This window comes from Bombina bombina, chromosome 1, assembly GCF_027579735.1.
Source record: "Bombina bombina isolate aBomBom1 chromosome 1, aBomBom1.pri, whole genome shotgun sequence".
In the NCBI taxonomy this organism is placed as follows: Eukaryota; Metazoa; Chordata; class Amphibia; order Anura; family Bombinatoridae; genus Bombina; species Bombina bombina.
The window spans coordinates 1,040,262,431-1,040,277,390 of record NC_069499.1 but is presented as its reverse complement, the minus strand read 5'-3'; the positions used below and the strand labels follow the sequence as shown (position 1 = coordinate 1,040,277,390).

The window sequence follows — 14,960 nt, the reverse complement described above, 5'->3', positions numbered from 1 at the left end:
CATATTACACTGCAGATATTAAATTGTGAAATTGATAATTATGAAAGCAATAATTATGCTTGATGTTTGGCATTATTTAGCATCTGAGATTTAGATTAATGATTTATTTGCCATGACAACGTAATGGTGTCTTTTTCACTAGGGGGTGGTGTTATGGTCTATTTAAACTGTGTGATTCACTTGTTTGACTGAGGAAGGGTAGAGTATCCATGAAACATTACACACATAAAAGCTACTACTTTAAAAGGACCGGTAATTGCCACGCCCCCTTGACCACGCTTCTGACCACACCCCCACTGGCACCGCACCAGGTGGTCCCAGTTTCACCTCTAAAAATTATGGTAAGCCTAATTTTATAGATTTTCTAAACCTAAATATTTTCAATGGCGCAGAAATAGAATTTCTAAACATAACACAATTATTCCGTTTTTCCTTGGAGAAAGGAAACAATTTTCTATTTGCAAATAGAAACCTGATAAGTAAAACTTCCTAAACTTCTGTAAAGCACATGTATGCTGCGCCTTCCATCACTGTATATAGCCAGAGCCTACGTCACATTACAAAAGGAAACAAAAGGTACTAGAAGAAAAAAATCCACAAGTCACTTGTGAAACAACTCAGTCTTCTTATGTCATTTCCCTTCAACCAGTCAACCTCAGACAGGGAAATTCCGGTAAAGGGGGAGGGGGAAAGCCTGTTTGTTAAACTTCTAAAATGGGAGTGGACTTCATATAAAAAATCCTTTGAAGGTAGTGGTGAACAGCAGAATAAAGTTGTTGGTTGAACACAGCAGAGGAGTTATTGAGAGCATTTGTATAAGAGTAAAAAGAAAAACAAAATCACAGGCAACAGACAAAGAAGCTTGGAGCAAAACACAGAATCATTCATTTAAGAGATCCAGGGATCGCGTGTTGGGACTAAATCACACACAAATAATGAATCGGATTGTGTTGCTCGTTGCCATGCTGCTGTCTGCAGTTGCAGCAGAGTCGGTAAGTAAAGTTTGTCTATAATGTGCATTCATCTATATGAATATGTGTTAGCTATGGGGAATGTGATCAGGAACAAAGTTAGTTCTGTAGACTTGCGTGCTTGCTATGGAGCCGAGTGGCCACATAGCGCGCATTCCTTAGTAATGGGTTACTGGTTGTTGAATGTACAGTAAAATGAAGCAGACAACTTGCCAACCACTGTAGCGAGTTTCAGCTTAGTTCAGAACGTTCAGTGATTTAGAGAATCTCATACTTCCCATGGTTTAGAAAGGCACAAGTTTATTTTTAAATGATATCAGCTTTTGCTTAGAGAATTACAAGATCAGTATGGTAGTTGTAATGTATATTGTAACTTAGGAATGCAGTGATTACAAATAGCTGGACTGTACAAGGCAGTTTCATTAATTATGTTACACTGTATTCAAATAAAGAAGAAAAATGTTTTCCAAAACTATCAGTAACAATTTTAGCAGCATACAATGTAAATATATATATATTCAATGGTGATGATGTTATGAACAATGGTGGGGTTAGCACATGAAAGATCAAATAGTTTCTATTGTTTTAAAAGCACAAACTAGTTAGAAATAACCACAGTTACGATCCATGCTTTCAGATATTTAGAAATGGGGCAGTAGTGCAGGAAATACCTTAAATGTCTGTAATTGTGATTATTATTATTTTTTTATTTTTTTTGGACCAAGTATATAATTCCTCGTTCTACATCCTAAACTTGATGAAATGTTTTCACTGACAAATGGGGGTCCTGGAAACTGGAGGGTTCAAGAACAATGAAACCATTTCAACAAGACAGCATATTTTATTATTACAACTAAAACATTATTGCAATATACATTCATTATTTATCTTGCTTACCTTTTTTTTATTGTAAAATTAATCTGAAATTTGTACTTTGTACAACTTTCTCCCATGGAGGTTTGAGTTTATGCTTTTAGATAATTTTTATCTATGGACTTTTATTTACCCCAATTCTCTCACCATGCTCTATTGTAATTTGCACTTTTAAGGTGGATTATTAGTTTTGCTTCAATAATCACAGTAGTATAGGTCTAAATAATATTGTGTGTGTTTGTGTATATGTATGTGTGTGTGTGTGTGTATATATATATATGTGTGTATGTATGTGTGTGTGTGTATATATATATATTTTAGAAAGTTATGTCTGTTTAACCTTTAAGCGCTGTTATGATGTTCTATTCCGTCCTAACCTCGTCAGGCTTCAGCGGTCTGGAGGGCGTGCCTAGCGTCATAGGGACGCCCCCTGACCCGATCCCATAATTGAAATCTAATGTTTGCGTGCACGATATCGGGATTTCAATTTGTCTATATAGGAACGTTCCGATTTAGACAAATTAACCCTGTCGTCAAAGGGTTAAATACTTGTTTATTATATTGTTATAATTAAGTAACTAAGCTGAATCAGAGCTAAACCACCTAAAGTATCCTCTAGATCAATAATTGTCTTTCAACTAAATAGGCTGTTACCCCAAGGACTATAGTCTGTGTCCCTTGAATGTCTAAACAAGAGTCTCCTTTTAAACACATCTCTTGTCTCTTGACTGTCTCTGAACCACAGAGCATGAGAGAGGAACTCTGACCTGTCTCATTGTTATGTGGGAATTCCAGCACCTTTCTTGCTGATGTAATTCGCTTGGTTAATGGGCTGTGGATAAAGTTCTTTAAAAACATTTTTTTCTTTTATTTGCCAACCTCTTGTCCCACCCGTCTGGCATCACAATTTGTGAAGAATGTGCTTTTTTACGTTTGGCTACTACTATTATTCAGATAGTTTTGTTCAAATGGACGGTTTGTAGAAGTAATTGTAGTAGTGGGGAAATTATTAAAATTACTCTGTTAATCTTCCTTATAAATTTATTCTAGAAGTTTCACTTTAATAATATTGTAATTTCCTTATCCAGTTTGGCGTCTGTGATACCTTTTTTTTTTTTTTATCCCTGGAGCATTGATCCCAACACAACAATATGAATTGCACCACTGAATTTAATACTTATCTTTAAGTGAAATTCTCATTGTTGTGTGATCAAAAGAAAGTCCCCTCATCCTTGAAGGGTGGCTGCTCTGAGGAACTTACCTCATCAGTATTAAGACATTTGATTAATTATGTAATATGATCCAGCTCCATATCATCAGTTTTATTGAATACTGCTACTTTTTGTACTTTCCCCCCCCCCCCCTTCTCTTTTTTTCCCCCCCATTTTAAAAACTCATTATACTGTTTTACATAATTTTATTGCATAGTTAAGTCAACATAAAGCATGTTACAATAATACACACTATTGTTAAGCTTTATACTGGGAACCCCTTTCAAATGGCAACAGATAATGAGGCATTTCTGTAATGGCCTTTCCTACTGTTGACTGCATGACATAGTTGTTGTATCATTAAAGGTTAGTAAATCATAGGCCCCAGCACATTCAACATAAAATACAAGAGCTGATGGAAGATGAAAAAACAGTTGAATCCCTACCTACGTCTTGTAGAGACACTCTCTCCTATTTGGGGCATTAGAGATAACCTGAAGATCATTTTGTTAGCCTTTAAAGGGATATGAAACCCAACTTTTTTCTTTCTTTCATGATTTAGACAGAGCATACAATTTTAAACAACTTTTCAATTTACTTCTATTATTTAATTTGATTAATTCTCTTGTTATCCTTTGCTGAAAGATTTATCTAGGTAAGCTCAGGAGCGGCAAAGGATCAATGTTCTAGCTGCTGATTGGTGAATATATATATATATATATATATATATATATATCTTCTAACTGAAACGCGTTAGACTGGGAAGTTGTCTAACATTGCACCTACCTGGCTTGCACGCCGTTAGTTTTAAATGTTTCCTGAATAAACACATCTAATTTTTATGCTGGAGCCTCGTTTGGATGTGATATATATGTGTGTGTCTGTCATTGGCTCACCCATGTGTTCAGTTAAAAACCAGTAGTGCATTACTGCTCCTTCAACAAATGATACCAAGAGAATGAAGCAAATAGAAGTAAACTGGAAAGTTGTTTAAAATGATATATTCTACCTAAATCATAAAAGAAACATTTTGGATTTCATGTCCCTTTTTAAAGTTCAAATAAATGCCACAAATTAAACTTGTTGCAAACAAGGTGACATTGTTTGTTTGATTTCTTGATTGTTGACTGAGTTTCCCTAATGGCTACCTTTATCATGTATTATAATGTAGATACATAAGACCTAGGAGCAGTCAATAAACAAAGAACAATAAATAAACTACTTTGTTTTCTGTGCTCTATCACACACACGTCTGGTGTTTTAAAATGATTCTTTTATTCTTAGTATATATCTATCTCTAGGGGCTAGATGTACTATCCCTGCAGGTGGACAGGTATGCAAGACGTGAACCTGTCTGCCTGCAATTGTCACTTGAGCTATTGCATTGCACAACAAAATTTTCATTGCTTAAGAAGATTCTTGTGCAATTCTGCCCCTGCTTTGGTGCAGCCAATTGTGGTAGAGCAGGGAATGTCAATTGATCTCGTCACCTCTGAGGTGACAGAGAGGAATATGAAGCGGTTTCTGCTTCTTAAAGGGACACTCAAGTCAAAACAAACTTTGATTCAGAAAGAAGATGCAATTTTAAGACATTGTCTAATTTACTTCCATTATCAAACTTTGCTCAGTCTTTTTATATATTCACACTTTCTGGGGAACAAGATCCTACCGAGCATGTGCACAAGCTCCCAGGGTATACATATACTAGTTTGTGATTGGCTGATGGCTGTCACATGATACAGTGGGCCGGAAAATGGTGAGAAAAGAAATTTGTCAGAAAAAAAATCTAGTGTTTATTTGAAATTCAGAGTAAGTGTTATTGCATTGTCTTTTTATTATGCACTTGATAATTATACAATTCTACTGAATTTCGTGGTCCTTTAAATATGTGGCAGCAGGTTGGCTTACGCAAACGTACTCCACATAGCCGAAAAAGCTGCTAATGCAGCTCAATAAAGAAGTCAGCAAAACGCAAAATAGCATCCAAATGGAGTTCTGTTTTCTGAATATTTATATAATTAGAAGTTTCAGAAAACTCTATATAGGGTACAGAGGAAAAGTTTTTGGAAGCCACCAGAGTAAACGTTTTATTTGTACCCACCACATAATTTTATTCCTGAGAATGCATGGTAACTAATCACAGGCTGCTCCAGCAATCAGTAATGAGTTGGCTTTGATGTTTCCACGCGTCATTGTACGTTACTGTTGCAACATGGGCCTTCTGCATATTGCGTAAGGCCTCATGCAGAACTTTTTTTTTTTTTTTTTCGTATCCAAAAATGGATATCCTTCCTCTGAACTCCCCCCTCCTTCCCATTGCTGTGCAATACATAATGTTTCAAGTTACTTTCTTGTACAGTTGTGATATAGTGGAAGTTTAATGCTGGAATTTTTTGTTTTGGTTAATCCTTTTTTTTTTTTTTTTTTTTTTTTTTTTTTTTATTATTTCTGAACTGGTGAAAAAGCTTTTTATCTTTGCAGCTTGGAATATCCTGTGAGCCAGGATTTATACAAATAAAAATCTATACATCAGTTCTACATTAATTGTAATCTAATTATTCTTACGGCTTTTCTGTTACTTTTTTATTAAATCTCTCTGATCTATTGACATCTAGAATGCTGGGCTGATTTGAATGCATGCTTCAGTAATTCCTTAAATTGTCAAATTGTACCAGTTCAAAACAACACCAGGGCTTGCAAAGTCAGATTGCCAGTTTGAGAGAGGAAAAAAAAAAGACATTTATATGGTGAGGCCCCTTTTGGGTAATTGTTCCTTAAGGCCCCTCGTTTACATATAAATGGGGCTGTTTTTAAAGTCTATTTTGTAAGTGAGGAATTCTCTCCCCCTGCCTGCTTTCTGTTGACTCCATTTCCTACACAATGATTGAATTGCCTTAATTGAAAGTGCAAACATATACCTTCTGTTTTAATAGATGAACCTTTAATTACTTCCTTATGAAATTATCTAGTAACTAGAAGTTCTTTTTTCTTGGCTGAGTGTCTTTTTCCACTGAACTGTTTTTTTATGACTCATTTATTTGACTTACTATAGGATGCAAAAAAATCTAAGACTACATTGTTAGCCTTTCTGCCCCCCCCCCCCTTTTTTATTCTAAGCACAGTCATTTTACAATCTTTATAGCTGATATGTTTCATAAAAGAAATCTATAACTTAAAAATGTCTAACAATCTTTAAACTGGTCTCATGCCGTAGAACTTTGTTTGCAACTAGTTATGATTGTTTAAACAAGCCCTCCAATTTCCTGCATGACCCTGAAGGGTCCCCTGTATGGAATGTGTCTAATATTTTAACATTACACATAAAGGGCATACAAGTGATCACGATCCAGAATCTTGGGAGTGTGTATCTTAAAGGGACATACAACACTCTTTCATGATTCAGAAAGAGCTTTTAGTTTTAAATAACGTTACAATTTACTTTTGTTATCTAGTTTGCTTTGTTCTTTAAAAAACGTAATTAGGTAGGCTCAGGAGCTGCAGTGCACTACTGAGAGCTAGCTGGTGATTGGTAGTGGCACATATATGCCTCTTTGGCACACCTATTGCTCAGCTCGCTCCCAGTAGTGCATTGCTGATCCTACAACAAAGGATACCAAGTGAATGAAGCACATTTGATATTAGAAGAAACTGGAAAGTTATTTAAAATTGTATGTTCAATCTGAATCATGAAGAGAAAAAAATGTTTATGTCCCTTTTAATGTTTTTAACTTCAGGAGTAAATTTAAAATTTGCATCCTATGTAAAAAAAAAACAAAAAAACAAAAACCTGTAAATGTTAAATGTACTCCTGAACTTTAGTTTAAAGGGACACTGAACCCAAATTTTTTCTTTCGTGATTCAGATAGAGCATGCAATTTTAAACAACTTTCTAATTTACTCCTGTTATCAATCTTTCTTCATTCTATTGGTATGTTTATTTGAAAAGCAAGAATGTAAGTTTACATGCCGGTCCATTTTTGGTGAACAAACTGGGTTGTCCTTGCTGATTGGACAGCACCAATATACTATGCTGTTCATGGTTCTGAAGAAACAATTTGCTGGCTCCTTAGCTTAGATGCCTTCTTTTTCAAATAAAGATAGCAAGAGAACAAAGAAATTGATAATAGGAGTAAATTAGAAAATTGCTTAAAATTGCATGCTCTATCTGAATCATGAAAGAAAACATTTGGGTTCAGTGTCCCTTTAAGATGCTATATGCAGAAAGCAGCTCAATGTGATTTGTTCTTGATGCAAGTTTTATTTTGTAAAGCACCCCCCTGCTAACTTCGCTCTACCCAGCAGAGTTTCCCTTTCCAGCAAGCTCCATTACTTTCTAAAGGAGACATCTCAGCACTCGCAGGAACTTTCCCTTTGATAAGATAATTCCATGAGTACAGACCCTGCGAGGGTCAGCGTGAAAAAACTTGTCAGAACCGTCACAGTTGTAATAATCGGGCCCTAAGACTGATGCTGTTTTGTCATTGTGACTAACCTGTTTTGTCCTCATTTTAAAAGACTAGTGTGTGAACTTGCAGTATTATGTCTTTCCCCTTTCACTTAGAAATGTTACATGTGCATGACAGATCTCTTCAGCAAGTGAACAGCTGCTATGTTATGCATCGGTGTCTAGGTCAGTTTATTTGCAGGGCACACTGGAATATCATTATGGCAGAAGAGTGGGGTTACAGGTGAATATGCACACAAACACCTCTACATCTAACATTGTAAATAATGTTGTCCCTTTTGCTTTAGAAGCTGTTGCTTCTGGCATTTAAACCCCAGTTTAAAAACTGAATCTCCAGCAGTGAATCCTGTAAAATTTAGTTACCACCAACTAGATGCAGTGTTACTGTGTTTTAACTCTTTTTAAGCCATCTAGGAGCTAGTTGGTTATTGACATTGTAAGTTGCCAATTTGATCATGTGGAGCTATTTATTTAGCATAACTATCAAGTCAGTGAAATAGACTTGTTGCTTATTTTCAAATAGATCACACATATAAAGTTTATATTTAAATTTCTTCTTTCATTCATAAAATTGTGTCTTCTATATATTTGTATAAGGGCTTGGTGTCTGTCTCACGCATTTATGTTACAGTGCACGTAATATTGGTAGATTACACTGTCCAGTCAGCATTGCTCACTGTCTCAAATTAAACTATTTATCTTCATGGTTTTTACATATGAGTCAGCTTTTTAGTGACATATGACTAATACTTATGTCACAATTTTGTCCACTTCTTCAGACTGGTGACTTTACAAACATTTGTGAAAGTTTGCAGTGTAAGATTATTTTTATGACTAAACCTTAACCAACTGACTCATCTAAGGTTTGGTTTCTTTGTTTGATTTTACTCTAAATTTTAATTAGTTTAAATTTTTAATTTTAGATAGTCTAATGTTCGTTACTGTTCTTCTAAGGAGTGTTACTTTTTTTATAGGAGCCCACTTTTCATTTAAAAAAAAAAAAATATTTAAAGGGACAAACTAAGCATTTTATTTTTATGACTAAGTATAGTCTAATAATTGTCACTTTACTGCTCTTACTCTACATTTTTACGCATAAAAACAGAAAGAGACTAGGGCGCCTAATAGTTAAATATGTCAGAAAACAATGATGAATAATGCTCACAAATTTATAAGCACATTAAGATGTGCTGAACCATTCAAAACTGTCCAGCAAGCCATGTGTGACTGAACCCTCAGTCAGGAATATTGTATCGTTGGGATATCACCCCGAAGATTAAAGGTACGACCTTGACCCCCACACTGATAGTGTATACTTATAGTGAGGGTGCCCGCAGGAGCTGTAAAACAAGTTTCCTTTCGCCAACAGGAACTCGGAATGTGGCAAAAATGTATAGAATTATTTTTAACCCTTTAAGGACGCAGCTTTCAGTTTGCTCAATTGTTTTATGACGGAAAAATTCCGTCATATGTCCTTAAGAGGTTAATATAAAATAGTAAACAATGACCATTAAAAACAATGTCTCAAATTTGTATGCATAACTTAACCCCTGAACTTGAAATACCAACACACTGGCCACCCTGTTGCACAAATTATTTTTTGCATAAACTTGCTAGCGGGCGGTGCAGCCAATCAGAAGTGTGTCAATTGCACCATTGACCTTAATCAAAGCACGCTTCAGATCCTGTGCTCAATGTATTTACAGCATTAAAAAAACAACAACTTTACAGTTCGTTGCTATTTTCTATTGGAATGCTTTGCTTAAACTTCAATGCTTTCCATGAGAACATACTGAATGAGGTCCAGGAATGCTCACGTCATAATAAAGACAGAGCACACAATTTTCAGGTTACTTCTATTAAATTTTCTTTGTATTAGTACCCATTACCGAAAAGCATTAATAGCAGCAATGCACTACCGGAGCTTTCTTCTGATTGGTGATTGTAAATATGCTTTTTTTTTTTATTGGCTCACCTGATGATGTTCAGCAAACTCTCAATAGTGCATTGCAGACGACCCTTCAATAAAGAGAATGAAGCATATTTCCTAATAAAAGCAAACTGGACAGTTGTTTGAAATTTGTATGCTCTATATGAATCGCAAAAGAACAATGTTCGGTTTGTGTCTCTCAATCCTGGTAATTATTAATTTAATTTGAAGTTTCCTCCAGTGTTTTTATATACAATATATTGCTGCTTACGTATTTCCAAACTTGAATCAGAAGAGTTGCTTTGCTCATAGATGATTTGTTTCTCTTATAGTGGTTAGTCAACCAATATCTAGTACCAGCGTGTTTCATTATTCTAGTTACACAAGGCGATGAATGGGTCTATTATATTGGGTGTGTTTTGTTATAACAGGTGTTTGTACTGATTTTAAATTACCTTCTCGTTTACTGCTTCAGCTGAATTTGTTTATGGCAGTCCATGTTATAAAATTGTCTTAGGTTCAGTTTGTTCTCGGGCAAAGGATATATTTGTTGAAAACAGGGTACAGCAGTTCTGGGAAACACATCTACTATAATTTCAAGTGTGTTATTAATTTATTTTGTTACTTATTTACAACGCTGTATACATGCACACTTCCATAATTACTTTGAAAATCTTAAAAATCCATAGTAGGCTTGGTAAAGGAGCAGAATTCTCAACATTCAAATGAGCCTGAATGCATTTATTTTGAATATATGTACTTGTTTTGTATTATTTAAAAAAAAACCTCTAATTAAAGGTATTGATTTATTCAGAACATAAGAGGTATTTCCCCAGGGCACAAACCACCCCTGAATCTCTAAACAGACTCTGTGTATTGCAAAAAAATGCTTCTATTCAAAACTGAAATGGACTGTTATTTTGTATACATCAAGGGGCAGTGTCTTCAGGGCATTTCATCTGCCATTTTGTTTGTGAAATTTGCATCATTTTGTAGTCCAGGAGCAAATCCTTTTTGAAAGCCCTCCTATGTTTGTTTTTGCTATGGTCATTTAGGGACAGATATAAATAAGCTTGTGAACGGAGCAGACAATTGCTGTATAGTATGTTGCCTGGGCAAGGGCATAGTTCTGAATCCTGCGCAGTGCACTCCAAACCCTGAGGAAGTTGAATAAACACAATTCTCAACGTTAATATACAGAGAAATGGTTGAAAATAAATAATGAACACATTGCAAATTAATTTATTATGCATGTTCACACATTTAAATGGGAATTTCAATTTTACTGTAATGTCTTTCTTAAAGGGACAGTCAAGTATAAATTAAACTTTCATTATTCAGTTAGGACTTTTTTAATTTTAATTGACTTTCCAATTAACTTTTATCATCAAATTTGCTTTTTTCTCTTGGTATTCTTAGTTTAAACTAAACATAGGTAGGCTCATATGCTAATTTCTAAGCCTTTGAGGGCTGCCTCTTATCACATGCTTTTTAAATTCCATTTCAACGCAAAGAGACAGAAAGTACACATGGGCTATATAGATAACACTGTGTTCAGGCACAGGGGGTTATTTAAGATCTAGCACAAAACAATGCTAAATTTGAGACAATAGATAATAAACAGTCGCAGTCATGTGATCAGGGGGCTGGAAGAAGGTTCCTAGATACAAGGTAATCACAGAGGTAAAAAGTATATTAATATAACTGCGTTGGTTATGCAAAACTGGAGAATGAGTAATAAAGGGATTATCTATCTTTTAAAACAATAACAATTCTATGGTTGACTGTCCCTTTAATGTTGCATGTCCAAGTCTAAAAAGCTTTTCAGAAATCGGTTTACATGAACATAGTCTACTGCTCCATACATGGTCACAGGACAGCCCAGAATTGCTCAGTTCTGCTGTTCCTCTTTCAACGCCAAGATTACCTACACGTTGGCCCTGTGCACACAATCCCAGGTTATAGATGTTAAATATCTAGATATACTTGACCAACGTGTTGTCATTTGCTGGATCTATCAGTTTGTCTCCCCGACCTATAACAGACATTTTATACTGTGATAGGTAAATGCATGTTATTTTGAGGAGGATTAACTAACCATATAAATAGATATAAGAAGTAATTATTAGCATTTTCTCTTGCTTTGTTTTCTCAGGTGAACCTTTGTTCAGCATTTTGACCCCTGCATTGTAATCTTAGGTGCTGTCCAGAGCAAGAATCCTAACCACATTCTGTACATGCCAGAAGAGTACCTACTCATTAGTGCAGACTATGCTTGTGATTTATTCTCTTGGGTTCTTTCAAACTTCAAGAATTAAAAATATCAAATTTATTAAAAATAACTTTATGAACTTTGTTTTCCTTATTGTATCATTTTATAGGCTATATGTATTAGACCAAGTAAACTTGCTGCTTATAGCATTAGAAATGTAGTGTGTAAAAAGACTCAGCAGCAGAAATTCATATTAAAGGGATAAGAAGATTTATGAATTGTTTAATTAAGACAGAGCATACAATTTACTTCTATCATCAGATTTGCTTTGCTCTCATGTTATTCTTTGTTGGATAGATACCTAGGTAGGTGGGTGGAGCACTAAATCGCAGGAAATAGTGTTGCCATCTAGTGTTCTTGCAAAACTGCTGCTATATAGTGCTCCAGGCACGTGCATGCTCCTGAGCTTGTCTGGTTTTCAACAAAAGATACCTAGAAAACAAAGAAAATTTGATAATTGAAGTAAATCAGAAAGTTGTTTAAAATCGCATGCTCTATCTGAATCCTGAAAGAAAAAGTGTAGGTTTTATGTCTTAATGTTCATTCTACTTTCCCCAAACCTTCTAATTGGCTTTTAAACCTGAAACTTTAGATCATGCCAAAATGTTAGATTCTGGTCTACTGGTCGTCCCTTAATTTCCCTGTTTCTGTAGTGGTTGTTTGCCCAATAGTTAAAAGGAAATGTGTAAATGGGATTTGCATAAATGTGTGCTCCACTGCATCATGTAATGCAACATTTATGTTTTCAAGAGAACTATAAGCTGACATACTACAAGCACACATGCATATGGGCAAAGAACACACATGCGTGTATATACATGCGCTCTCTCTCACTCACTCACTCACTCACTATAAATATCTGTCTCAGTGCTTGACAAATATTTTCAAAATCTAGGAGCCAGGTATTTTATATATATATATATATATATATATATATATATATATATATATATATATATATATACACACACTGAGACCCACCCACTTATTTAAAGCACACAAGATTTCAATAATACATTTTATACTTGCAAATGTTATAATAAATCAAGGTGCACCCATTGGAGACCTCTAGAAAAACATAAACCTTTTAGAAACAATAGCACCTAATCATGTAGCATGTCAATGCTAGCAGAATGGTCTGCCTCCTTTCTTAGGCATCCATATTTTTTTTTATTATAAACTTTAACTAGGAACATAATGTTTGAAGAGATTTTTGTTTGCAAGCTATGCTTAATATTGTAGTTAAGCCTTCATTGCTTTTTTAAATTCTATTTTGAAAACGCTTTAATCTTACCGGTTATACCTGTCCTAGAGTACACTCCCTAAGCTATGTATATGTATGTGTACATTTGGGGTCAACTTAATGTAAAAATATCATATAAGCTCTTGTGGAGAATGTCTGAGTAATATGAAGTTACAAAGATCATGCTCAATATTATAAGGGCCTCTCTTTGGTGGACACAATAACTGACTTGAGGAACAATTGCTATATTAATGTTTTGTGCTAATAAAAGTCCATAAGGTTCTGATATTGCACTAAACACAATGGGCTAGATTATAAATTGTGCACTAATGATCGCAAGCAACTTGATGTTAAATAGGTTAGCGTGGTTGACATTGCTCTAGCACAATCTATACTTCCAATAGATATTGCGGCCGTTCTTAATAACACTAATTTTACCAGTTCAAAATTATAGGTAGTGCTAGAGTGAAAGCCGAAACTCTGTCACAATATTTAGCGCAACTTGAGACCTGAAGTTAAGTGTAAGGGTTAAAAAAAAAAAAAAGTTGCTCAAACACATTTTAAAACGTATTAATGTATTAGTCCTATATATGCACATTGTTATTAAAAATTATCAATTTAATATTGAAAAAAGTTTTAAAAGGGATGATATATGCCAAGGTGTTTGACAGGAAAGGGCTCAAAGGTGTGTATGCATGTATGTGTGTGTGTGTATATGTATGTATGTATGTGTGTGTGTGTATATGTGTGTATATATATATATATATATATATATATATATATATATATATATATATATATATATATATATATATATATATATATATATATATATATATATATAAAATTTCCCACAATGAGTGTGTCTGCTGAAATCAACTTTTATTCAAACTTTTTTTTTTTCTCTAATTGACAAGGTAACTGAATGCGAACCTCCTACAAAATACATCTTTGGTGTTTATTTCTCATCTGTTTTTCCCAGCATTTCATATGAGAACCGGTTAAGACAAGCTATTCAAACTTTTTTTTTTTTTAAGCCAGAAAAGTAGTTTTCCCTGAGGCTTTTTTGTAAAGATTTTTGATCATCAGTAACTGAGACATTTCCTGTTCTAGAAAGAGAAAAAAAAAAAGTTTTTTCCTCATTCTCATAATCTATATCATGTTTCACACCTAGTTTCCACTTTCATTGCTCTCTGATCATGGCGTTCTTAGATAAAGAATAAGCAGGACTGAATTAAAGCCATGTGCTCTGTTCAAAATGAAGGAGAAACCACATCTCCGTGATAACGTAACTCTCAAATCAGTTACTGGGATTTTTGTAATATCTAACAATGTCGTGTACTACCTTGAGATATTCCTATTTTCTCATGGTTATGTCTAAGTAAAAAGTATTGACAGTTAATCAACCTCCTTGTATGTATTGTTAGTCTAATGCCTGTGAGGCAGTTTATGAAAGGCCTTTCCTCCATATTTTTTAAGGTTGTGTTGGAAAAAAATTAAGTCATAAATATAGCATAACAATTGCTGCTGAAGTGTCATTTGTCATCTTTCAAGTAATACTTGGTGCTTAAAAAATTGTGTTTTTCAAGGGGTCGAACATTTTAAATTCTGTATATGAATAAGTACCATTTAAAAATAACCTTTTCTTTTTTTATTTGAATTTATTTTTTATTTAAATGGGATTAAACGTTTTGCGTACGTCAAACTGCCCCTGGTATTGTCCAATTGACCAAGCCTTTCTCCTATTTTTAGCTTTAGGAAAGATTCTTGGAAAAAGGAATACACCAGAAATATTTCACAAAATGGTGGTTTAAAGGGACAGTCTACACCAAAATAGTTATTATATAAAAAGATAGAGAATGCCTTTACTACCCATTCCCCAGCTTTGCATAACCAACATTGTTGTAAATATACTTTATAACCTTTAAACCTCTCTATTTCTGTGTACTGAAAATGTACAAATGCTGCGTTTGTGTACATACTTAAGTGGTTTCT

The 14,960-nt window shown here is 34.4% G+C and overlaps 1 protein-coding gene across 1 annotated transcript in view; it reads left to right on the top strand.

Annotated features, from left to right (window-relative positions):
• The first annotated feature begins 667 nt into the window (after positions 1-667).
• LOC128666016 (syndecan 4-B) overlaps positions 668-14,960 on the top strand; it is a 28,289-nt gene continuing 13,996 nt past the window's right edge. The window contains exon 1 of the mRNA XM_053720406.1: positions 668-992. Coding sequence (XP_053576381.1) covers positions 936-992 — 57 coding nt within the window. The 5' untranslated portion in view covers positions 668-935. The remainder of the gene's footprint in view (positions 993-14,960) is intronic.